Source organism: Schistocerca serialis, chromosome 5, assembly GCF_023864345.2.
Source record: "Schistocerca serialis cubense isolate TAMUIC-IGC-003099 chromosome 5, iqSchSeri2.2, whole genome shotgun sequence".
NCBI lineage: Eukaryota > Metazoa > Arthropoda > Insecta > Orthoptera > Acrididae > Schistocerca > Schistocerca serialis.
Genome location: NC_064642.1, coordinates 463,834,607 through 463,862,233, shown reverse-complemented (window position 1 = coordinate 463,862,233; position 27,627 = coordinate 463,834,607). Strand labels below are relative to the sequence as shown.

General features: G+C 44.7%; 1 protein-coding gene across 2 annotated transcripts in view; it reads left to right on the top strand.

The window, feature by feature from the left end:
• The window catches only part of LOC126480792 (proton-coupled amino acid transporter-like protein CG1139), a 318,621-nt gene that overhangs the window by 273,850 nt on the left and 17,144 nt on the right, over nt 1-27,627 (top strand). For both annotated transcript variants that reach the window (XM_050104105.1, XM_050104104.1), the window contains exons 2-3: nt 4,157-4,263; nt 27,157-27,290. In XM_050104105.1, the coding sequence (XP_049960062.1) occupies nt 4,201-4,263; nt 27,157-27,290 (197 nt within the window). In that variant the 5' untranslated portion in view covers nt 4,157-4,200. The remainder of the gene's footprint in view (nt 1-4,156; nt 4,264-27,156; nt 27,291-27,627) is intronic.

Here is a 27,627-nt window from a genome sequence, read left to right as displayed (position 1 = left end):
AATGTCGTCAAGCCTGTCACACATCTTTACACTAACACTAGCTCTTTAAATATTTGTCTGGAACGCAGCGCTCCAGAATATAATAAAAACATAATTGCGTAGGCTTCCGCAGCCAGTCACTCGACATAAAAGTTTTCTGGGTTTGGTACCGCGTCATAATGTAAAAACTACTGCTGCTATAGAACAGCCAACGTTTCGGCGACGATTGCAGCGGCCTTCTCCTGGGTCTAATGGTGCGTTCTAGCTATGCAGTGTCCTTTATATTTTGTTGTTAGTGTTCACTGCGCATGCCATTACGTCATAATTTTAAAAAGGTAGTTAGTTTATTGGTCACTTAAGGAAGAAGGAGGAGAGGGAACTTTATTTTTAATAGGTTATTGCGGTGGAGGGAGAACGTAACCTCTGTTGTCCATTGGCTCTTGTGTTATGTGCTATGATTGGTGGCCACCGTCGAATGAGAAGTTTGCTGCTGTTTACCAACTGCTGGACGTCGGCCGCGCGGCGGCAGTTACTCGCCGGTAGTGCTCGTGCCTCGTGTTGACAGTGCGGTCTGTTGGGCTCTGATTGCTGGCAGCCAAGATGGAGCAAGCCTGAGTCCATCATCCTCCCTGTTCATGTTGTTAGGGTGTTTAAGTATTACTCAAGTATTTAAGTATTACCCAAACACCGTAATAAGATGAACAGGGAGGATGGACTCAGGCTTGCCCCATCTTGGCTGCCAGCAATCAAGAGCCCAACAGACCGCACTGTCAACACGAGGCACGAGCACTACCGGCGAGTAACTGCCGCCGCGCGGCCGACGTCCAGCAGTTGGTAAACAGCAGCAAACTTCTCATTCGACGGTGGCCACCAATCATAGCACATAACACAAGAGCCAATGGACAACAGAAGTCACGTTCTTCCTCCACCGCAATAACCTATTGAAAATAAAGTTCCCTCTCCTCCTTCTTCCTTAAGTGACCAATAAACTAACTACCTTTTTAAAATTATGACGTAATGGCACGCGCAGTGAACACTAACAACAAAATATAAAGGACACTGCATAGCTAGAACGCACAATTAGACCCAGAAGAAGGCCGCTGCAATCGTGGCCGAAACGTTGGCTGTTCTATAGCAGCAGTAGTTTTTACATTATGACGCTGTACCAAACTCAGAAAACTTTTATGTCGATAGTAAAAACAGTCTAAATTCCTCCGTTCTTACCAAGGCTATCTCAGGTCGGGCGAATTCCGAAACTAGAAATCCCGTCACGACCCAATCTCCCGGTTGGGAATCCGTTTATCCCACTCTCATTTCGTTGAAGTTTGATTAAAGAGAACCAAACTATACAATCCGTCGAATCTTGAGAAAGCCTCCTACTTTTCTGTAGAGAAATAAAACGCATAAAAAAGGATTAAACGAGAAACTTTACTGGTTCTAAAAATGAGCTCATTTCTAGATAGAGCAATCTAGTTCTATCTTGCGTTATAGTAACAATAATGTGAAAACATGAATTCCTGTCTGTGCTTTATTACGACAAACAACAGAATAGAAAGGCTATTTCTGCAGTTGACGCAGATTATCTGTTAGATTCTAGGAATGTTAAAACTACATAAAAACCTACTCAGCAGTCATGACAGAAAAAAATAAAATAAAATCAACAAACAACTGTGCAATCTATAGCGTTCGTGGAGGTATATAAACGGAGACTGATTTCCGCAGTACAAAGCGAATTAACGTTTCCAGAATATTGTTGCTAAGAGTAATGAAATACAAACAAACTCAACCAGATGAAAATATAAAATGGGAATGTCAACATAAGCGCAGAATATCAACAGTTTTTTTTAAGGATCCCATTCAGACCACCATTATTTAATCGGTTTGTTGGTGAAACAATGAAGACAGTTAAAAGAATCTGTGGGGACGAGGGTAAAGTGGTATCGCTGTTCCCTCTGAAAGCTAGAAGACTTTGGAGAAATCTGAAATGCAACGTATAGAGTGCAGGTTTAGAGACGAATAAATAAATGGCAAAAGAAATGAGGAGGAGAAATGAGTACACTATTAACTGAGGAACGTAAAAGCTGATGATCGTATTTCATACAAAGTACTCCTCTGTCATTAGGTACAAGCTGGTGCTTCGTCTACGATGTAAGCTGCAGTTAGTCGACCCGCAACAGCACCCCCTGTGTTCAGATCTTTCGCCAAGCTGCGGTCTTTTCACTTCGACACACTTCTCTGTGTATCCCAAGGGAACTTGGAACAGCAACTTTCTCCTACTGAACGAAAGTGTTTACCTGTTTCCCGTTTCACTGTATAAACATTCTCTGGAGTATCAATACAGTTTATCAGCGTGACTGTTGTACGTAAACTCTAGCTCACAAATTACCTTTAAACGACTATAATAGCAGCATACAGACAAAAATCAGTGATTTTCAGATCACTGGTAGATATTCACTACAGCCGCTTGAGAGTCGACCAAATTTGATAGCTGCGTTCAGCCGTTAAGGCGAAGTGATAGGTCACGTTACACTTTAGTGAAAACAGATACGAGAAAACAAAAGTGTTACTTGGATTCGCATTGAAGACACTGTCTTACTGTCAACTAGGATCTAACATCACCATTCAGTTGAATAAAATCGAACTGTTTTCGCTTTCCGATATTACAGATTGCCACGGGAGACTTCACCCGAGAGAAAACGATGCTCGAACCAGAATCTATCGGTTCGAATCTTAGTGGTGGAATCGACTGCATATCATCAGTGTTTGAGTGATAGACGAAGAAGAGGCTGTGACGTACCGCTTTTGATCACCAGACAGCTTGCCAATGGTACGGCTAAATCTGATATCCTTCCACACCGCCGAGCCTGGCGGTGCAGTGGTAAAACAGATGACTCTCATTCGGGACGACAGCGAGTCATACCACAACAACGGATTTAGGTTTTCGATTATCTCCCTAAATCTCTTATAGCAAACGCCGGTATGGTTCCTTTGATAAGGACATCCCCATACCGACCTTGTGATTCGTCTCTAATGGCGTCATTGTCAACGGGACGTTTAACACTAACCTTCCTTCCTTCTCCCACAGTGACTCGAACACAAAAACAGTGTTACTTTCTACATCAACATCTACCTCAAAAATAGGCCGCAAGCCACCTGACGGTGTGAGGCAGAGGGTACTTTGGTACCACTAACTGATCCTCCGTTTTTCATTAACGAATGGCGCACGGGAAGAACGACTGTCGGTAAGCCTTTGTCTTAGTTCTATTTTCTCGACTTTTTTCGTTGTCGTCATTTCGAGAGACACGCATGAGAGGAAGTGATATGTTGACCGACTCTTCCCGAAAAGTACGCTCTCGAAATTTCAATAGCAATAGTGGTAAGAGGAAGCTTGCCTGTCATTTACCACGAGGCAAAAGTGGAATCTTGCGGATGCAAATACCTTGCTCCACGTAGGTAACCTTGGTGTAACAACTGGGATATACGTTGGATGTATCGGACCACGCGTGGAAATAACTAGTATCAGCGTTCCCTTTGAGGGTACGGTGAGCCCCTTGGCAGACCACACAGCAGTTACCCACAAAAGTGTCTGAAACTACTTTATGCCTTGTTTTCAGGATAATGTGGCGTTCTTAGTCAGTGTGAAATGTGCGGCAGAGTACCCGAATCAAATGTCCTTGGCGGTTAATCATTAAATGCGGTGATCGATCATCCAGATGTGGGCAGTAAGACCAGCGGTATCCTTGCTGCTATTCGGTACCAATAAATTAGTAGCGGATTTCCATCTCGTATTCGCTTTTATTTATAAAATCTCTAGCTGTTACCTGCTGCTGCACTCGCATATAAGTAGTTTTTTTATGATGAGCGGCGGTGAGTAGGTAAGTAAAAAATAGAGATTCTGACAATTCCAAGGAGTTAAGGAACTCTGTAGTGTATGAAATGACTTTTTCAGTGGCCATAAAATTATCGACGGACAAATATTCTACATTATGTGCTTCTAAAAATTCTAAAATTATTAAACAGCGTATAACTGAGAAGAAAATTTAGCACAAATTTTATGATATTTATGTGTGGAATAATTCAGCTGCCATCATGTGCCTGCGTATTCGGGTAACCATAACTCGCGATCTTTGCGTTGGCTGGGACAGGTGGAACTGAAGCGTGATGTCTCGTGTTTCAGAAAAGGTACCAGAAGCGGCACTTCTCGGCAGCGGCCACCACAACATGAGCCACGACAACCCAGCCTTCTCGGAGCATCCGTCGCACACCGATGCCGCCGATGCCTTGGTGAGTACTCGACATGTTGTGACTGAAGAGAGCGCAAAAACTTTAGGGTGGTTGCCCCACACACTTAACACCAATACAAGTCAGAAAATCCTTCGTTTTTTATTTTTAATAAAACAACGTTTTAGAAAGTTTCCAAGTCAGAAATTCGTAACAAACGTTGCCTTGTCTCTACACACACACACGAACTCGTCAGGTCATGGGCGGTAGCACGCTTTCAAATACCTGCGAACAACAGCGAATGGTTTTTGCAGGCTTCTGTAGCACAGTGATGTAGCGTCTCTGCATTAGCAAGGTCTTCTGCCAGTTAGAAAAAAGGCAATTTTTTTGCGTGGCCTGTGGGTGTCAATTATGGACAGGTCAAGGAGAACGTGCAGGCCTTGTAACTGGTCGTCTTTCACCTACCTATCTGTCACAGCAGATACCACCCAATGCATCTCCAAGAAATGTGACTGAAGTGAGACGGTTCCCCATCGTGTATAGACGACTTGCTTTCTCTCATCATCTCGCATTAACTCTAGGACAAAGTTCAGAATAAAGTCATCGTATACAGTCACTCTAAAACGTGCTGGAAGAGCATGTGTATCTACGAGGCAGCCAGATGCAATTCAACATCAAGTTGCTGCTGGTCTCTATCCTGAAACGTACCATGAAATCTTCATCCGCTTAAGAAATGTAAGTTTTCAATATTGTCTGTTAAATCGCTTCCAACAGTTGCCTCGTCTATGAAGAAGACTAAAAATACAGACCACATATTGACAAAGTGAAATTTTCCACTCTGCAGCGGAGTTTGCGCTGATATGAAACTCCCTCGCGAATTAAAACGGCGCGCCGGACCGGGACTCGAACCCGAGACCTTTGCCTTTTGCGGGCGGAAGTACAGCTGAGAGGACGGGTAGTGAGTCGTCCCTGGAGAGCTCAGCTGGTAGAGCACTTGGCCGCGAAAGGCAAAGGTTACGGATTCAGGTTCCGGTGTGGCACACAGTTTTAATCTGTCAGGAAGTTTTAACGGATTCAACGGTGACCGGCAGCTGTAAAACGTTACTCAAATTCGTTACGATACGGATACATGAACTGCGCGGGAAGTGCCGTCCATACAGTCATTATAAGAAGTATTACGTGTTACTGTGAATCCCGAAGACGTAGGAGGTTTGATTCGTCCCTCGGGCATGGGTGTGTGTTGCCTATAGCGTAAGTTAGTTTAAGTAGTGTGTAGGCTTAGGGACTTATTACCTCAGTAGTTTGGTCCCATAAGATCTTACCACAAATTTCCAGTTTTCCAATCCCGAAGAATGGTTTCTTCTTAGTTTGGTGTACAAAGAGTTACTGGTCTAACTCGATCCATCATTTTTCAAGTTACGGATCTCGTTTCACGAGTAAAGTTTTGACATTCGGCTGTATTTTGTCTCTGAATGTAGCCTTACAGCGTAGGAGTCCATTACTGTTCATGGGGCCGTATACAATAATCAGATCTATCTTCCGCAATTTAAACAGAACACATATTAGGTGTCTCACTACTACAACAACTATTACCACACACGTGGAACGGTCAAGACAGACTAACCTCAATAGCAAAATATCGCCATCGAAACTTCTATGAGTGCGTCAGCAGAGTGAATTGCAATAAATTGAAGACTTGTTGCTCAGCAGGCTGGGTATACCTGAAGAAATTCGTTGTGATGTGATTAACGGCAAAGGCTGTCTACATCTACATGGATACTCTGCAAACCACATTTAAGTGCCTGGCAGAGGGTTCATCAAACCACCTTCACAATTCTCTATTATTCCAATCTCGTATACGAGCGGAAAGAATGAACACGTATATCTTTCCGTACGAACTCTGATTTCCCTTATTTTATCGTGGTGATCGTTCCTCCCTATGTAGGTCGGTGTCAACAAAATATTATCGCATTCGGAGGAGAAAGTTGGTGATTGGAATGTCGTGAGAAGATTCCGTCGCAACGAAAGACACCTTTCTTTTAACGATTTCCAGCCCAAATCCTGTATCATTTCTGTGACGCTCTCTCCCATATTTCGCGATAATACAAAACGTGCTGCCTTTCTTTGAACTTTTTCGATGTACTCCGTCAGTCCTATCTGTCCAAGCTGAGTGTTTCTTACTTTCGACATATTTGTACTGAACACTGGGCCGTCGTTAGTGACAGAACCAGAACATTCAAATATCATTTGGTTCTGCCGCTGGAGGTGGGAGCAACGCTCGGATTTCGTTTCCACGTGCATGTGGGTTATCACCCGCCATTTGTGTTCAAGATCAGCTGCAAGCGTACACTATTTCATTGTATCTTGAAACTTTGTCTGGTTGTAGGGGTTCCCTCTCCTCATGATCTCTGAATAAGAACAAAACAATTCATCCCCTAGTTTCTAGTGCACAGAGTTATATCCTGAAAATGTAGCACCTTGGAGTTATACAAGGAAGATGCAGCACTTTCTTGTTCGTATGCGGGAAGGAGCCTGCAGCTGTTCGATTCATTTTTAAATGCAGCAAGCTTTGAGAGAAGTTTCCGTTTAAATTTGAATCACGAGAAATGTTACACGTCACAATGTGACAGACCGACAACGTGGAAGCAGAGTGCGAACCTTCCCACCTCATTGTTCAGATAGTCTCGTCAGGCACAGAGGTTCTGCCGATACGGCGGCGGTTTGTTTTGGTAAACAGACGTCACTAAGACCATTGGCATTCAACGTATGGAAGCACAGTTCTTAATGACAGAGCCTCGCACGTGCGTTTAGCCCACCTGTCGTGACAATACGCTACTGCGGAGAACAAGTTTCAATCCTTCTCCTACGCCATCGTCTTTTTTCTTTTGGCACATTCGACACTGTGTAGTACAACGTACTCGAAAAGCCAGTTGGCCAAAACATAGCAGTTCAACAGTCATATAACCTTAATTACGCTCCTTCGGCTGCCGATTGTCAGATGCTGAAATCGAGACCTGTGTGAGCTTCTTACCGCTGTGACCTATAAACGCCTAATATGTCCATTGTCATTCAGGAAATCTACTTACCGTCTTTAGAATAACGCATTTAACAAGTAATGTACTAAATACAATTAAATTTTTAGATCAACTGTCTGGTTCTATGCGTGGGTGCATGTGTGTCTGTGTGAAGGGAAAGGGGGGGGGGGGTTGGGCGTTCTCTCTCTCTCTCTCTCTCTCTCTCTCTCTCTCTCTCTCTCTCTTGTGTGTGTGTGTGTGTGTGTGTGTGTGTGTTTTGGAGAGGCTGTAGCTGTAAAGGCGTTAGCAACTTTATTAACTTAATTCTTGGGAAGCGTAACCTGTTTATTGTTCCTTTGTGAGGCATCTTTATTAACTGCAGTGAATGTTCAAAGACCATCAACGTGTTTCCCTTATGGGACATTTAGTTTTTAGTAGATAGATGCTATTGTCCTGCTCTACCAGCTGCGTCCACTCCCTTGTTCAGCATCCATTATTTGTACCTGTTAGCTGAATCCAGTGCCTTAAAGCAAGTCTTTTCTCGCTCAACAACTAGCTATAACAGGCGGTCAAACTTACTCCACAATAGTCTATATTCTATTTGTTGATGTTCTGCTGTTGATGAATGTAACTAAAAGATTGTAGGAATGCAGTTCAAGGTGGGAATTAATCTTTTGGTACAGAAATGGGTCCCTGCAAAACGTGCTTCGTTGTTAAAGGTTTCTGGACCCTGTCAGTACCTTTTACCGCCCTTATTTCATACGTCACTGATATCGGTATTTATCTTTCCATACACATTGTGTAATTATCATATCAGACAATGCAGTTCAAGTCATCTGTAATCGCGAGCCATACTTTTGACTGATCACTAAGACTTTCCCGGAGGTGGGCAATATGAAGTATCAGATTCAAGGAGGAAATCAGCTGTCCTGATGCCGACCGATAGTGTTTTCTTGTTTCCTCATGCTGGACCAGAAAACATGACTCCATTGAAGCTGTCTCTTTGGAAACAGCCAATGCAAACGCACCGCCATTAAAAAGAAAAATTCGCCGCTGATGTGAGTTGTTTCTTAGCTTCTCTGAGTGGAATTTTCCAAGCCTACATTTATATTTTCAACTCTCCTATAACAATGTCTAAAAGTAGAAAATAAATTGCTAATCTCCATTAACTGTTCGTTTCGAAAGGAACTTTTCATGGCTCTCACAAAATACCCAACGACAAACAAACAAATAGTTGCCGTCCTTGCTCAAAGTAACCCTTACGAGAAACAATGCGAATACGGGGTAATTTTGCTAATTGGGAACAAACAGCAGGAAACGACCCGAACGACAAACAAACAAATATGTTGCCACTGTTGCTCACAGTAAGCCTTAAAAGAAACACCTTAGTCCAACAACATATACACTGGATAATTTGCTAATTCGGGTCGAACAGCGGGTGGTGGTGGTGGTTAGTGTTTAACGTCCCGTCGACAACGAGGTCATTAGAGACGGAGCGCAAGCTCGGGTTACGGAAGGATGGGGAAGGAAATCGGCCGTGCCCTTTCAAAGGAACCATCCCGGCATTTGCCTGAAACGATTTGGGGAAATCACGGAAAACCTAAATCAGGATGGCCGGAGACGGGATTGAACCGTCGTCCTCCCGAATGCGAGTCCAGTGTGCTAACCACTGCGCCACCTCGCTCGGTGAACAGCGGGAAACAATCGTTGAGAGGATAAGGAGCAAAACAGGTCATATGGGCACATGGTTGAAAATTCGTTCCAAGGCAGATACAGGGTGACAATTATTGAACTATACAGTAAAATCGTCATAACTCCAGAACGGTTTGCGTAACGACGTTCAAACTGCACAGCTGGCCGCAGGACGCGATGGGAATTAGTACGCGCATGTGCACGTGCCTTGTTATCGTCGACCAATTGCACGTGAAAATGTCACGGTACAGAGGCGTGCCTGACCGTATAGCGCCTGTGGAGCCTACTATGCGAGCAGTAACAGCCCAACCGCGGCATAAGGAAGTTTGCGATCGAGTTCAAGCTGAAGACAACAGATCCAAGTGCGCTAACAATCGAGAATTTGAATCGCAGGTTTGAGAGGAGGGATAGTGTTCGTGATGAAAGTATTGGCAATGTCGGTCACCCAAAAAGGGTGAAAACGCCTGAAAACATCGACAAGACACGGGCTGTGTTTCAAACCAGCCGCAGGAAATCTATCAGACAAACTGCACAACACATGGGAATCAACCGGGAGACAATGCGACAAATTGTTGTTAAAGACCTGCATCTATTCCCATACAAAATTCAAACCCATCGATCATTAAGTCGCAGGGCCGTGGAACAGCGGTTGTGTTTCACCAGCACGATTATCCACAGAATTGACATACAGAATTTTGATGTGAATATGGCTTGTTTTAGCGACAAAGCCCACTTTCATTTGGATGGGTCCGTCAGTAATCAAAACTGGCGCATTTGGGGGACTGACAATCCGTATTTCGAGATCGAGAAGTCTCTTCACCCTCAATGGGTGACTCTGTGGTGTGCAATGTCCAGTCACAGAGTAATCGGTGCGATATTCCTTGTTGGCACGGTGACTGCCGAATAGTACGGGAAGATTTAAGAAGATGATTTCATCCCCTTTATCCAAAATGATCCTGATTTCGACAAGATGTGGTTCATGCAAGACGGAGCTCGACCCCATCGAAGCAGGAGAGTGTTTGATGTCCTGGTGGAGCACTTTGGGGACCGCATTCTGGCTCTGGAGTACCCAGAGGCCACTGACATGGGCCTCTATTGACTACCATATTCTCCGGATCTGGACACATGTGACTCCTTTTTGTGCGGCTATATTATAGAAAATATGTACAGCAATATTCCAAAACCACTGCTGAGCTGGAAACAGCCATTGAGAAGGTCATCGACAGCATCGATCTCAGAATTTCGCTATTCGTCTGCGCCATATCATCGCCAATGATGGCAGGTTTATCGAACATGTCACAACCTAAATCCGAATATCTGTAGTGACGTTTACATGTTGAATAAAGTGTGTGCGCGCCGTTGTGTGTAACTAATTTATGTTTTTTTTTTTTTTTTTTTTTTTTTTTTTTACAGTTCAATAATTGTCATCCTGTACATTCGTTTGAAGGTGGTAATAAAAAATCTTTGACAGTTTAGATTTCAATAACTGAAAGCACATTAGAGGAAACATCAGGGAACTGGGAATGTTCTTTCTGTACTATTGTTTTAGTTTCACATTCAAGCGAGCAGTAAGCTGGAGCACCATAGCAGGCCACTGTGGCCGAGCGGTTCTAGGGCGCTTCAGTCTGGAACCGCGCTGCTGCTACGGTCGCAGGCTCGAATCCTGCCTCGGGCATGGATGCGTGTGATGCCCTTAGGTTAGTTAGGTTTAAGTAGTTCTAAGCCTAGGGGACTGATGATCTCAGATGTTAAGTCCCATAGTGCTTCGAGCCATGTGAACCATTTCTGGAGCGCCATGCGGTAGCCACGTCACCCTTCGTACAACCAAAAGGACGCTTTCCAGCAGGGGAGGCAGTGTCACCCTGGAAAGTGCAGAAATGCCTCGTCTGTGAGGCGTTGTGGAAGGATGACTGGTCCCATGAGATACGAGGGCTATGCGAAAGATTTTAGCAGAATGTGTGAAACATAAATTCATTTGCAAAAAAACGTTTACAGCTTTTCAAAATACTCTCCATTAGCATGTATACAATTTTTCCATTCTCTGAAACCACTTAGAAAATGTCGTACGCTGCAAAGGCCTCTTCAGCTGATGAAAACTGCTACCCTCGAATTTTTTCCTTAGTCTTAGGGAACATAAAGAAGCCACAGGGGGCCAGGTTAGGTGAATAGGGGGGATGGGGTAACACTCGCACTTTTTTCTTCTCCAGAGAGTCCATCGTTCTGGCAGCCCTGTGCACAGATGCATTGTCGTGATGCAGCAGAAGGTGCCCACTCTTGGACTTTGGATGCTGTGACTTCCATGTGGCGATGACTTTTGGAAGACAATCGTACACGTACCATTCAGCATTGACTGTGCGACGTGTGTTCAAGGTCACAGAGGTGAGATGCCCGATCTTTGTGAAAAAAGTTGCTACCATCCTTTTATCAGAGCTCAGACTTCGTCGAACTTTTGTGGGTGGTTCCTCCCCTGGAAAGCACCACACAGAAGACTGTCTCTTCGTTGACCCACGTTTCATCACCTGTGACGATATTGTAGGTGTCTTGGGACTTCCCTCCATTGAATTTTTCGAGCATGAAATGACACCAGTCCACTCTCGCCTCCTTTGGGTTTCTGTCAGGGAATCTGGCCCCCAACGGGCACACCTCTTAGTAAGGCCTAAGTGACTATGAACGATGGTCTGTGCTGCTGTTGATCCAATATTTAGGGTCCCTTCAATGTCGCAAAATGTAAGATGTGGATCTTCTTTGATCATTTTCCTCACAGCATCAATGTTTTCATGAGTCACAGCTGTTGCTGGCAGACTGGGACGAGGTTCATCTTCAATTGACTGCCGACCCCTCGAAAACTCGCGAAACCAATTTTCAACTGTTGCCCTAGAAGGGGAAGCTTCACCAAAAACACGCAGCAAAGAAGAATGGCATTCTTCGGCACTTAAACCCTTTTTATAATCGTAAAAAATCATGGCGCGAAAGTCGCGGCGCGACAGCTCCATCCTGCACCATCTCTGACTCGGCACTGCCTGTGATTTCTTACCGCTCTGTGGGGGGATCACCTCTAGCCAGGGGCTGCGCGCGCAGGTCCCAAGGTCGAAAAACATCGCTCTTTCGAATGAAAACAACCCCATTGTCCTCCGTCTTACGGTTTACGGAATGCTAAAAACTTTCGGCATAGCCCTCGTAGCCGCCAATAATCCTCGCCCACAAACCGAGGTTGGTGGGTTGATTTGGGGTAGGGGACCAAACAGCGAAGTGATCAGTCCCGTCGGGTTAGGGAAGGATGGGGAAGGAAGTCGGTCGTGCCGGCCGGAGTGGCCAAGCGGTTCTAGGCGCTACAGTCTGGAACCGCGCGACCGCTACGGTCGCAGGTTCGAATCCTGCCTCGGGCATGGATGTGTGTGATGTCCTTAGGTAAGTTAGGTTTAAGTAGTACTAAGTTCTAGGGGACTGATGACCAAAGTAGTTAAGCCCCATAGTGCTCAGAGCCATTTAAGCCATTTGAAGTCGGCTGTGCTCTTTCAAAGGAACCATCCCGGCGTTGGCCTGAAGCGATTTAGGGGAACTAGGGAAAACCTAAATCAGGGTGGCTCGACGCGAGTTTGAACCATCGTCCTCCCGAATGCGAGTTCAGTGTGCTAAACAAATTGAGGATTGAAACTTCCTGGCAGATTAAAACTGTGTGCCCGACCGAGACTCGAACTCGGGACCTTTGCCTTTCGCGGGCAAGTGCTCTACCATCTGAGCTACCAAAGCACGACTCACGACCGGTACTCACAGCTTTACTTCTGCCAGTATCTTGTCTCCTACCTTCCAAACTTTACAGAAGCTCTCCTGCGAACCATGCAGAACTAGCACTCCTGAAAGAAAGGATATTCCGGAGACATGGCTTAGCCATGGCAGAAGTAAAGCTGTGAGTACCGACCGTGAGTCGTGCTTCGGTAGCTGAGATGGTAGAGCACTTGCCCGCGAAAGGCAAAGGTGCCGAGTTCGAGTCTCGGTCGGGCACACAGTTTTAATCTGCCAGGAAGTTTCATATCAGCGCACACTCCGCTGCAGAGTGAAAATCTCATTCTGGAAATTGAGGATTAATCGGCGCAGATGGTTCACTGCCACCAGCCCATGGGAATTTGCTGTAGCCCACGGGGGGTATTGTGAAAGCTGATGCTACCACCTATCCTAAAGGTAGCGTCGTCTGTCAACAAGATGGGGTCGTGCTGGCCTGTGGGAGATGAACCAGCGACAATGCAGTCGCCGAGGAGGCATGTTCGTAGGTAATTCGGCCTCCATGCGTTCTAAGTGTTAGGGGTAGTGGCAGCTGTCGTCAAGAATGTTCCACACGGTCGTTCGAGTTACCCCATGCTGGTTAATATCACGAGAACAATATGCTAGAACAATATGACGCAACATCACCACTTGAGTCGTCTGTGTAAGCAATGCGGTATTCAGAACACTAAAACTAAAACTTCAGTGATTGCTTACTGGAGAAAGGATAGAATCTGAACCAAAATCTTCGTGGGCAGAACAATTTTAGAACAAGTATAATCTTTGAAATTTTCAGCCTCTCATATTGGTATGCTAAGTAATATAATACAGTATACCTTAAACGGGAACCTTTTGTAAAATATGAAGTGCAGATATGAAGTTTATGATAGGTATAAGAGTTTACTCAAGAACGGACAACAGACGAATCAAATCGTGTGAACGAGGTGAATGTAAAATAAGTAAATCTTCTAGTACAGTGTTTTCAGACATCTACGATGAAGCCGTCGAATTGTGTTCATCCAAAAGAATGGCTCGGGTGATAGTGCTGTTTTCACTAAATAAAGCTGCTTCCACAGTTTCGATACAGCAGAGAACTTGCCTCGTACGAGAAGAATATCTTCTCCTGTGAGCCTGACTTTCTGACTTACGCCTTTCCTGGCGACGATCTTTTGTTACATCGTAGTGATTAATATTTTCATACGAGGCCTGCGACACGGCAAGATATGGCTAAAACATTGCCTTGGATACCAGTACCAACATCGATCATCTTGAAGGTGATCAGATTACTGCATGGATTGGCTCTCTCACATATCCATAGCTGATGTTCACCTCTCATGTCTATAACAGCTGATTCTCCACTTTTCCGACGCTAATTATTTCAGCAGAGCCACGTGTTTATTTGCAGCTCAATCATATTACCGACAACACAAATCAGTAATAAGCGCAGAAGTAGCCTATCTCTCACTATATCAGTCTGTCATGTACATCAGGCTGTGTGCTGGTGATGTCAGATGATTGAGTTAGTCATAACGACGTGACATGTTTGTGGGCGATACGTGAACAGTACCAGTGACTGACGGACAATACAATAGCGTATGCAAAATCGATGTCAGAATTCGATGTTTTGATCAGAAAAGTAAGCAGGAGGCAACGCAAAGCACTGAAAATAGCCATCAAACGTTTCAATCAAAATGTCGAGTACTTTCTCTACCCTGGGCAACTGTATTTCTATTTGCTGAAATAATCAGCAACCAGTTGCACATCAGAAATGTTATTCCTTTCCCGGTTTCGGGCACCTAGTGCTCTTTGTCAGAAGTTTATAATTATCACTTTCTTTGCGAGTGTAAAAAATAAGTAGAAGTGTGTAGCATAATGATGTGGCCATCCGCATAACGACAGCAGTATGCTGCATACATGTTCTTACTTTTGACGTTAGCAAAGAATGGCATAGTTAAACTTTTACCAGAAGCTGGTAAGGGAATAAAACTTCTTTTGTGTAACTAACTGCTGATTATTTCAACAAATAAAATATGGACTTAGCAGAAGTAAATTATTTTGCTTTTAAAAAGATAAATGTTAGGAAAGACTAAAGTAAATCTTTGAGCTGGCCAGTCTGCGGATGTTTTTTAGGCGGTTTTTCACCGGCCTCGGCGAATGTGGGCTGGTTCCCCTTATTCCGCCTTAACTACACTATGTCGACGATTGCTTCGCAAACAAGTTCTCCACGTACGCGTACACCACCGTTACTCTACCACGCAAACATAAGGGTTACACTCGTCTGGTGTGAGACGTTCCCTGGGGAGGGGGGAGACCACCGGGAGCCGAACGCACAATAACCTTGAAAGAACGGCTCGTTGTGGGGCGGCGGAGTGGTGAAGTGGACTGCGGTATTCGTCTTGGGGTTGTGGACCACTGCGGCTGTGGCGGGGACGAAGCCATACTGCACGCAAAGGAACATACGTTCTATCGAAAGCGTTTACACTCGACACGTCGTTACAAGTAGATGCAGCTGAAAAAGTAGATTCTATCTTCCCAGATTTTCGACATGTGCTATTATCGGCTAACACCCAGATCACAAGCTTACGCAATGTTTTCACCGGTGTGCGATCGGCTCGAAAGATATTTCACTAATAAAATCCATTACGATATACAGAAAGGGGACTGTTCAGCAGAAGCTAAAGCAACATCACATGTGTTCAAGCAATAGGACCGCTAATTCTCTCAAGTGATATATCAGACAGCGTTTATGCAGCACAACCACATTTCGCAATGATGATGCTGTTTTGTACAGTAAACTAGTCGCTACACGACCGTAAGGAAATGCACAATGACTTACCAATGTTTCCACTTGCGTCAAGAATGGCTGTTCTCTTTAAATGTGGATAAATTCAAGATAATGCACACAACAAAAAGAATTGATGAGTATGCGACAGTAAGTCAAGCGAAAAATTCTGGGTCGGCCGAGGTGGCCGAGCGGTTCTAGGCGCTACAGCCTGGAACTGCGCGACCGCTACGGTCGCAGGTTCGAATCCTGCCTCGGGCATGGATGTGTGTGATGTCCTTATGTTAGTTAGGTTTAAATAGTTCTAAATTCTAGGGGACTGATGACCTCAGAAGTTGAGTCCCATAGTGCTCAGAGCCATTTGAACCATTTTTTGAAAACTTCTGGAATCTTTCAAATAGAATGGCGGGTGGCAGTCAGGCTGATATCCCACCATTGTCTGGGGCGCGTCCATCCACTTCTTACAAGAGTACGTCAACGATATTCAACGCCCTGTCTCGTTGCCCTTGATAACAAGCCATCCTGGGCTTACATTCCAGCAAGATAATGCCCACCCTCACACAGCGAGAGTTTCTACTGCTTGTCTTCGTACATGCCAAACGCTACCTTGACAAGCAACGTCGCCGTCCAACTGGGAAAGTATGGAGCATCATAATCAGGGCCGTCCTACCACCTCGGGATTTTGACGATCTAGCGCGCCTGTTGTACAGAATCTGACACGATTTCCCTCAAGACATCCAACAACTTTATCAGTGCCAAGCCGAACAACTGCTTGCACAATGGCCAGAGGTGGACCAACACGTTACTGACTTGCTCGATCTGTGAAGCCCTTTCTTTTGAATAAATCATCAAATTTTTCTGAAATTGTTATCTTTTGTTTTGTTTGTTCATCATATCTACCGATTACCGACCCATTTGGACAGTTAGTTCGTGGTGCGTCGTTTTCTTAATGAGCATAGTGGTAGTATAACAGAGAGTAGGGTGCACGAAGATGCAGTGAGTCAGTCTGGAAGCTCAACATCGCTCGCGTGTCCGTGGTCGAGGACTCTCGGAAGTTAGCACGTGCAGTCGCGAGCGTCTGACCGCCAAGGGCGAGCGCGTGCAGCGGCGGCTAGCGGAACTGCCGTGACGGCCACTGCGCGTGCGTAACTTAACTCACTCGTTACGCCGTTGGCGTGCGGCGTGCAACGTCCGGCGTGAGGTCCGGTCGCTCTCAACGGTGAAAGTCTGCGCCGGTGAACGGCCAACGGAGGCTGCCCGCGCTGCAGCGCACGCCCCCGAGACTCACACGCGAGTGCGTCACACCCGACACGCTTCCCCGGCCTGAGGTCGCCAAATAACGCTGACTCACACCTCTAATGAAACTGGACCGAATGTTGATATAGTGGATGAGACGTTCATTCTAGGTGGGTGTCATGCTCCGTCTGGTCACACAAAGGCGAAGAGACCATATGCTTAACAGGATCCTTATGATTTAGGTTTTACCAGGGGACGTGTGCGAAACTTTCGTACTTTTATATTAGGTTGGTGCATAAATTCGTAGCGTTTTTATTTTCCTTGTTGGTATTCCGATTTCTATGGATTTATTTATCGATTTCATTTTTTATTTGTAGTTCACTGTTGCTGTTTGAGTTTACATATTGTCATTTTGTCGTTTGGAGATAGTAAGTGGCGTTGTGGACGCTAGAAAATGGAATGCCATGTGGAGAAATTGGAGCATTTTCGACACATTCTTCTGTTTGAGATTAACAGAGGGGTGACAGCAGCGGAGGCAGCCAGATAGATCTTTGCCATGTGTAGGAATAATGCCACTGGACAGTGCATGGGACTATCCGTGTTCAGGAAGACCTGAGGCGTTTGATGAAGATCGGTTAAACAATGATCCACGTAAGTGTACTCAAGAACTGGCAAATGTGATGAACTGTGATCATTCCACTACCGTACGACATTTGCATGCATTGGGAAAGGTTCAAAAAATGTGTGTATGGGTACCGCATGCCCTAAGCCAAAATTACAAATATCACGGGGTGGTCATGTGTAAATCTCTGATTGCTCGTCATCTCTTGGCTCGTCACAACACCGACCATTCCTATTTTGTATCGTTACTGGTGACGAGAAATGGCGTCTTTATGCTAACACAAGTCTGCAGCTCGTGGTCTCGCGGTAGCGTTCACTGTTCCCGGGCACGGGGTCCCGGGTTCAAAAATGGTTCAAATAGCTCCGAGCACTATGGGAGTTAACTTCTGAGGTCATCAGTCTCCTAGAACTTAGAACTACTTAAACCTAACTAACCTAAGGACATCACACACATCCATGCCCGAGGCAGGATTCGAACCTGCGACCGTAGTGGTCACGCGGTTCCAGACTGTATCGCCTAGAACCGCTCGGCCACCCCGGCCGGCGGTTCCTGGTTCGATTCCCGGCGGGGTAAGGGATTTTCACCCGCCCCGAGATGACTGAGTCTCGTCGTCGTCGTCGTCGTCATCATTATCAGTCATCCCCATTACAGTCGGAGGAAGGCAAGGGCAAACCACCGCCATTAGGACCTTGCCTAGTAAGACGGTGCGGGTCTCCCGCATCGTTCCTCCACGCTCTGTCAAGAAACATGGGACTTCATTTCAGTTTTCCATGCTAACATAAGGAAAAGAAAGCCATGGCTGAGCCCAAACAAAGCATCAATTCCCTGTACAAAGACCTGTGCGCATCCACAGAAGATAATGTTATGCATCTGATGGAACAGCGACGTTGTGGTGTCCTACGAATTGTTTCCCTGAGATGTTACCAACACTGCTGTCAAGAACAGACGTCCTGCAGACGCTGTCCAAGAACAACCACAGGTAAGACTGCGTGAAGTGACGCTGCTCCACGGTAACGCACGCCCACATTCAGCTAGACTGACGAAAAACACTATACAGGAATTGAGTTGGGAAATCATTCCGCACCCACGTTATCCACCTCATTTTGTGCCCTCAGATCTACACCTTTTCCGCTCTCTATCAAAAAACCTACAAGGAACTTCCTTTCCGGATGAAAACGCGATCCGAACGTGGCTCGACGCGTTCTTCGCCCCAAAACAGCGTAATTTCTACAGTCGCGGGACCGAAAAATACCCCAGCAGTAGCAGAGTGTTGTAAACAGTGAAGAATTTATTAAAATAATGGAAAACGGCTACGAAGTTATGCACCATACAATAGCTTTATGTAATGACAATATTTGGAGTAAGTGCAGCCGTTGAGATAAGAATAATCATGAATTTATGATGCGGCCTTGTTTATACATTTCTGTGTGACAAAAAATGTGTTTTGTGTGCGGAATGTTTGCCCGGCTTATACGACGGACAGAGATGGCTGACCGTATAATCTATAATTTTAATTCGACAAATATTTACAATTACAGCAAGCGCGTTAGGCCGTAGTAGCAATAGGTGAAGCACAAATCAAGGCGACACTGACGAATATGTTTGCCGTTTTGGAAAGTGTATTTGTTTAGAAAAGTGACCTTATCGATCGAAGTGCCGCAGTGGTTAACAATTGGGAGGACTATCCTGATTTAGGTTTCCCGTCATTTCGCTGAATCGCTTCAGGCAAATACCGGTATGATTCGTGTGAAAGGGCGCGGCCGAGTTCTTTCCCAATACTTCCCTAACCTCGCTGTTTGGTCCACTCCTCCGAAATCAACTAACCAACCAAAAGTGTACTTTTACGATGGGCAGAGATAATTGACTACCGCAGTGGTCATTGTTATTACATGTGACAATGCTGTGTACAAATTATCCACTTAATAAGTAGTCTAAAATAGATAAAAATGTCAGAACCCAGTTAATAAAACCTTTCTAACGAAACATCGTTAATGCTTATACGATTAGTTTGTGTTGAGACAGAGGGATGTTGACTTGAGAAATAATAAATATTGGTTTTTCAGATCACTTTAACCGGATGCAGGAATGTTTCGTTCAGCGTGGCTGCAACCGATTCCTCAATTTTCCAGCCAAGTGTTCAGTCTCTAATGACCCCGTCGCCGATGAGAATATAAACTCTAATTCTTTTCTTCATCACCGTTATCTGAATTATGGATAACTTTTAACAGTTTATTTACACGTTCATCTAGTAAGCCATTACGCACAAGTTGGAAGTTTGACTCCTAATGTTGACCTCTTATTCGATTAACAGGACCTGCATGCTACATCCCACTTGCTGCCTAAATCAGATGTTGCAAGTTCTCTTAAAACTGTGAAGAAGTAAAACTAGTCTTACACGTCCTGTCAATGATGAAATCATTAGTGAAGGACTAAAATCTCGATTTTAGGACGGATGGGGAAGAAAATCACCGCTAACTTTCGAAAATAAACATCTTGGCATTGGTAAAGCCTAACGAGGATTATCCGCTCTCTAACCTCAAAGTATACTATATGAATGGTGTCTATTCTTTCGGACGTGTCGGCCGGCCGCGGTGGTCTAGCGGTTCTAGGCGCTCAGTCAGGAACCGCGCGGCTGCTACGGTCGCAGATTCGAATCCTGCCTCGGGCATGGATGTGTGTGATGTCCTTAGGTTAGTTAGGTTTAAGTAGTTCTAAGTTCTAGGGGACGTATGACCACAGATGTTGAGTCCCATAGTGCTCAGAGCCATTTTTCGGAAGTGTCTGAAAAAACAGACACCATGCATTCAGCCTCGTATAATTGATTCGCCTCGATGGGCAACGGATCCACCACATTCAGTGCGGACGCACAATTACGTCCGATCTCCTGTGGGAATCACTAAGTAGTGAGCATGGGGGAAATGGACACGGACTACAGATAGATACTGCTTGGTGGGAACATTGGCCGGCCGAGATACTCTGCGTAGTTGCGATAAACTCTGTGTCCGGATGATGCTGTGGTTAACGCAGCTGCCTAGTAATCAGGAGGTACCGGGTTCGAATACTGACCCGGCACAGATCTTCACTTGCCACCGCTGATGGCGCACGAAATTCTGATGCAGCTGATATCGGTAATCCTTTTTCTTTCCCTTCCTTTATCCTTCTTTCCTCCTTCAAGTTACAGAAAGTGTATGTTGGTGACGCCTGTCGTGAGGCAAAACAGCTGAGGTGTAAAGCCAATGATGTAGAGCTCTCTTTGTTTCGATCACAAGATAAATATTACTTATTGTACGTAACAACAACTAGGTTCTATAAGGTTACAGCGTGCGATCAAACTGAATTTTCGGGGGAAAACACTTCGCATGCAAGGGCAGATAAACACGTAATAAATAATTTACCACTGTGTTTTCTTTCTCTGGTTTTGCGCATCTTGGCGTTTCTGTTGATTAAAAAGTCAGTATAATTTGAAAACTTAATAAACCACGGAATAATGTAGATAGAGAGGTAAAAATTGACACACATGCTTGGATTGACAGCCGGCCAGTGTGCCCGAGTGGTTCTAGGCGCTTCAGTTTGGAACCACGCGACCGCTACGGTCGCAGTTTCGAATCCTGCCTCGGGTTTGTATGTGTGTGATTTCCTTCGATTAGTTAGGTTTAGGCAGTTCTAAGTTCTAGGGGACTTATGACCTCAGATGTTAAGTCCCATAGTGCTCAGAGCCATTTGAACCATTTTTTGAAATGACATGGGGTTTTATTAGAACAAAAGAAAAAAACACTCCATATTGCTAGACGCGCGTCGTTTGGTGATGATCGTGTTCTCAGCCGCCACTTTCGTCATGCTGGGCCTCCCCAGGTCCCCAGACCTCAGTCCGTGCGATTATTGCCTTTGGAGTTACCTGAAGTCGCAAGTGTATCGTGATCGGCCTACATCTCTAGGGATGCTGAAAGACAACATCCGACGCCAATGCCTTACCATACCTCCAGACATGCTTTACAGTGCTGTTCACAACATTATTCCTCGACTACAGCTATTGTTGAGAAATGATGGTGGACATATTGAGCATTTCCTGCAAAGAACATCTTTGCTTTGTCTTACTTTGTTATGCTAATTATTGCTATTCTGATCAGATGAAGCGCCATCTGTCGGACATTTTTTGAACTTTTGTATTTTTTTGGTTCTAATAAAACCCCATGTCATTCCAAGCATGTGTGTCAATTTGTACCTCTCTATCTACATTATTCCGTGATTTATTCAGTTTTCAAATTTATACTGACTTTTTATCACCCGGTATACCGCTGGACCTTGAGCGCAAAATGGAGGTAAATGGAACTATCAATACTAAACTAGCGTAGAGCTCGGGCTACACTACAGATCAGCCTGTCATGACATCGAACATTCCGCCTACGAGACGAAATTATTAATAATATTCCAGAGTTAGGAGAGGAGATGGTGGGCCGAGAAAGGGGGAGGAAGACACGGACTGAGAGGGAGGGAAGGGAGGAGATGGACAGAGGGATGAGGAAGGAGGAAATGGACTAATAGAAGATTGGAATACATACATAGCTGGGTAACACCAAGTACTTAGCTAGTATGTCAATAAATGAAACGCCTGTACGCGGCAAAAGTAGAAAATCGAGAAAGGGTCAACCATATACCGCCAGTAATTCGTGTAACCGTAAAAAAGAGTCTTATTTCATACGAAATCACTAACAGCATTTCAATGTAGAAGGCGCTAGTGGCCTATACATACGTTTATATATACACTGTGTGAGCAAAAGTATCCGGACACCCCCAAGAATTACGTTTTTCATATTAGGTGCATTGTGCTGCCACCTACTGCCAGGTACTCCATCTCAGCGACCTCTGCAGTCATTAGACATCGTGAGAGAGCAGAATAGGGCGCTCCGCGGAACTGACTGACTTCGAACGTGGTCAGGTGATTGGATGTCACTTGTGTCATACGTCCGTACGCGAGATTTCCACACTCCGAAACATCCATAGGTCTACTTTCCGATGTGATAGTGAAGTGGAAACGTGAAGGGACATGTCTAGCACAAAACCGTACAGGCCGACCTCGTCTGTTGACTGACGGAGACTGCCGACAGTTGAAGAGGGTCGTAATGTGTAACAGGCAGAGATCTACCCAGACCATCACACAGAAATTCCAAACTGCATCAGGATCCACTGCAAGTACTATGACAATTAGGCGGGAGGTGACAAAACTTGAATTTCATGGTCGAGCGGCTGCTCATAAGCCACACATCACGCCGGTAAATGCCATACGACCCCTCGTTTGGTGTAAGGAGCATTGGACGATTGAACAGTGGAAAAACGTTGTGCGGAGTGACAAATCACGGTACACAATGTGCTGATCCGATGGCAGGGTGTGTGTATGGCGAATTCCCGGTGAACGCCATCTGCCAGCGTGTGTAGTGCCAACAGCAAAATTCGGAAGCGATGGTGTTGTGGTGTGGTCGTGTTTTTTATGTAGGGGGCTTGCACCCCTTGTTGTTTTGCGTGGCACTATCACAGCACAGGTCTACATTGATGTTTTAAGCACCTTCTTGCTTCTCACTATTGAAGAGCAATTCGGGGATGGCAACTGCATTTTTCAACACGATCGAGCAACTGTTCATAATACATGGCCTGTGGCGCGCAGTGGTTACACGACAATAACATCCCTGTAATGGACTGACCTGCACAGAGTCCTGACCTGAGTCCTACAGAACACCTTTGGGATGTTTCGGAACGCCGACTTCGTGCCAGGCCTCACCGACCGACGTCGATACCTCTCCTCAGTGCAGCACTCCGTGTAGAATGGGCTGTCATTCCCAAAGAAACCTTCCAGCACCTGATTGAACGTATGCCTGCGAGAGTGGAAGCTGTCATCAAGGCTAAGGATGGGACAATACCATATTGAATTCCAGCATTACCGATGGAAGGTACCACGAGCTTGTAAGTCATTTTGAGCCAGGTGTCCGGATACATCTACATCTACATCTACATTGATACTCCGCAAGCCACCCAACGGTGTGTGGCGGAGGGCACTTTACGTGCCACTGTCATTACCTCCCTTTCCTGTTCCAGTCGCGTATGGTTCGCGGGAAGAACGACTGTCTGAAAGCCTCCGTGCGCGCTCTAATCTCTCTAATTTTACATTCGTGATCTCCTCGGGAAGTATAAGTAGGGGGAAGCAATATATTCGATACCTCATCCAGAAACGCACCCTCTCGAAACCTGGCGAGCAAGCTACACCGCGATGCAGAGCGCCTCTCTTGCAGAGTCTGCCACTTGAGTTTATTAAACATCTCCGTAACGCTATCACGGTTACCAAATAACCCAGTGACGAAACGCGCCGCTCTTCTTTGGATCTTCTCTATCTCCTCCGTCAACCCGACCTGGTACGGATCCCACACTGACGAGCAATACATTTGATCACATAGTGTATCTCAATGACAGAGACGTCAATATACGGAAAAAGTAGAATGTGGAGCAAGGGTATTCCACAAAATGCGATTAATTCGTATGTTAGTAGCATAGAGACGTATTTAGATAACTGCTGTCCTTTGGCTGCTTCCATATTGACACAAACACACATTTCCAACATCTGTACCGCGAACAAGCGCAGCATGTGGTTGGCCACTTGTAAAGTTTAGCCTCGGCTTTCGCCTTAAGTAACTTGTAAAATCACGGAAAACCTAAATCTTGTTGACGGGACTAGAATTTGAGCTACCGTCCACTCGAATGCGATTCCAGTGTCTCATTACAACGCCGCCGGCCTGAGTGACCGAGCGGTTCTATGCGCTACAGTCCGGAACCGCCCGACCGCTGCGGTCGCAGGTTCAAATCCTGCCTCGGGCATGGATGTGTGTGATGTCCTTAGGTTAGTAAGGTTTAAGTAGTTCTAAATTCTAGGGGACTGATGACCTCAGAAGTTAAGTCCAATAGTGCTCAGAGCCAACTACTACGCCACCTCGCTCAGTGTTAACAATGTAAACGAACCATTTAATACTGTGTCTCATCGTTAACATCTGTGTATACTCTCTATTATGAACCCCTCCTAGTTCAGCAAATTTATATTTTATATTGTTTGATTTGGGTAATGCCTTGAATTCATGTTAAATATTTTTAAACAATTCATTGACCGTGTCGCCTCTTTTCATGGGCAAGGAAATCATAAAGAACAACTTATATTCACTTCTGGTGTTTTGTTAAATTCTGGGAATGTAAAATTCTGGTTTAACTAAAAATCATAGAAATCACTGAAGTAGTATCCTTTTCACCTATTTATTGTAGCTTCGAGAGCGAAAATTTAACGCGGCTGCGAGCATGCGCTCTTCATACGACGGTAGGTAGGTTTTATAATGGAATTTCTTTTATTTCTGCGAATGATCATAAAACGTTTAGTCCTTAGACTACCGGTTTCGGTCACGGATGGCCATCTTCAGATCTGCAGTAAAACATCGCAAATAGATTTTACTGTAATTGATTTCCGCCGGCCGCGGTGGTCATGCGGTTCTAGGCGCTCAGTCCGGAACCGCGCGACTGCTACGGTCGCAGGTTCGAATCCTGCCTCGGGCATGGATGTGTGTGATGTCCTTAGGTTAGTTAGGTTTAATAAGTTCTAGGCGACTGATGACCTCAGAAGTTAAGTCGCATAGTGTTCAGAGCCATTTGAACCATTTTTTGTTTTCAAGTTTTTAATAATTTTGAAGCGGTTAACAACAGGAACCTCTGCTCAAAACCCAATATTTACGGAGGGGGTTCCGATACTGTGATTGTTGAAATAGGTATGATTTATGACATCATAGTCCCTACACGGGGAGATAGCGTCACATGTCGCTGCTGGCTAGTTTATTCTGTTCCTTTCCACTTCCCACACGGCACAAATTTTTGATTTGTGTCGCATCTATATTGTGTTCGTAACTGGTAGGACAAGGTAGTATGAAATAATTTTTTTTGAAAAATTCGGAAATCAAAATGTATAGTGAAAGATCACCACCTCAAAAAGGGCTCGAACTATTTGGTTGATTTCTTTTCATTTATTTTTTGTAATGTTCGTAATTGTCGATGGTAATGATGGATTTGGTATTAAAAAAATAAAAATAATTTTCTCGTTCAGTTTGACAGTCATATACCGGGTGATCAAAAAGTCAGTATAAATTTGAAAAATTAATAAACCACGGAATAATGTAGATAGAGAGGTAAAAATTGACACACATGCTTGGAATGACATGGGGTTTTATTAGAACAAAAAAAAAAAAAAAAAAAAACAAAGTGCACAAAATGTCCGATAGATGGCGTTGGACAGCAGGTAACTGCTACCGTGACCGGTGAGAGGTACACCGATATGTTACAGAATCGCATCAACCCCAGACTGGCTGATAAGCACCTGCTGGAACGTACGATGTTTATGCAGGATCGCGCTCCACCCCATATTGCTAGACGCGTGAAAGATCTCTTGCGCGCGTCGTTTGGTGACGATCGTGTGCTCAGCCGCCACTTTCCCAGGTCCCCAGACCTGAGTCCGTGCGATTATTGGCTTTGGGGTTACCTGAAGTCGCAAGTGTATCGTGATCGACCAACATCTCTAGGGATGCTGAAAGACAACATCCGACGCCAATGTCTCACCATAACTCCGGACATGCTTTACAGTGCTATTCACAACATTATTCCTCGACTACAGCTATTGTTGAGGAACTATGGTGGACATATTGAGCATTTCCTGTAAAGAACATCATCTTTGCTTTATCTTACTTTGTTATGCTAAGTATTGCTATTCTGATCAGATGAAGTGCCATCTGTCGGACATTTTTGAACTTTTGTATTTTTTTTTTTATTTTTTTATTTTTTTTTTGGTTCTAATAATACCCCATGTCATTTCAAGCATGTGCGTCAATTTGTACCTCTCTATCGACATTATTCCGTGATTTATTCAGTTTTCAAATTTATGCTGACTTTTTGATCACCCTGTACATACCACACAAATACACGTGTAATGTATAAACGGGAAAACTTGTTACCGAGATTCTCGAAAAGTTCTTGACCGATTTACTACGAATTTTTACACGACTGTCTAACAAACTTTCGGACATAGGCTGTACATTTTTGTAATAAGTAAAGGGGAAACGTAGTGACCACAAATCTCGAGAAGTTCTTGACCGATTTGCCTCCAATTTTTACATGATGTTTTAATGAACATTTGGATGGACATACGCTATATTTTTTGTAATATATATATATATATATATATATATATATATATATATATATATATATATATATAGAGAGAGAGAGAGAGAGAGAGAGAGAGAGAGAGAGAGAGAGAGAGAGAGAGGGGGGGGGGGGAGGGGGACAGATAGAGGGGAGAGGAAGTTATGCACAGAGAGCTGGGGGAGAGAGAGGGGTGATGAGAAGATGGATAGAGAGAAGGGGAACAAGGTTTTAGGATGTATATGCAACAACCATACATTTTTAGCCATTGCGTAGCATTGCCGGGTTTGCTAGTTTTAAATAATCGTAGTAGCATATTTCTTGTAAACAGCTGACATGTAGCGAGACAATACTTAAAGTAACAATACCCAAGAGTTCGTACGTTTAATACACTTGCCGTACCTGCAAATACAAATACCGCTGCCAGGCCATGTAAACACAAGACGAGCGGCGGCGCCACAGTCTTGTTGATCGACATGCAACCGCTGCAGCGTCGCCGGAAGGAAGTAGTTGCGAAGTTCTGCACGAGATATCGCGAGTTCCCGCTTGCTAAGCGGCTTCCTTCCCGCCAGATACTGTAGTACGCTCAGTGGAGACAGATTAGTATGGTACTCACAGCTGTTGGTCTTGGTCGGCAGGGCACGACGACATCATCTTACGGCACCAACCAGCACACAGTCGTCAACGTGAGCGACTTCAAAGGCGCCGCCTGCAATGGCAACGCCGCCAAGACGCCGCAGCAGCAACAGGCACCGCCTCCCGCCTACAACAGGTGAGTCAAATAACAAATATTATACGCTTATGCAAGTGGTGATCCCGCTATTTATCTTCAGCTAGAAGATCCTCTCTTTATCTGTCCAGTACTTGTAGAGACGACAGAAATTATTATGCTGTTTATGAGTGCCTTACATGTTAGAGCCTTTTTTTTCCATTCTTGGCTTTATTTACAAACTAGCTGAGAAACCTGGCATTGACCGGGTATTTTTTTTTTGCCAATTTATTAGAAATGGAAACCAAAACTGAGCTGTTCGTAGTGTAATATTGAAGACTTTCCATTTCTGTTTTCGTGAAATCACCCTTGAATTATGAAACAGTCGTACAAAGAAATG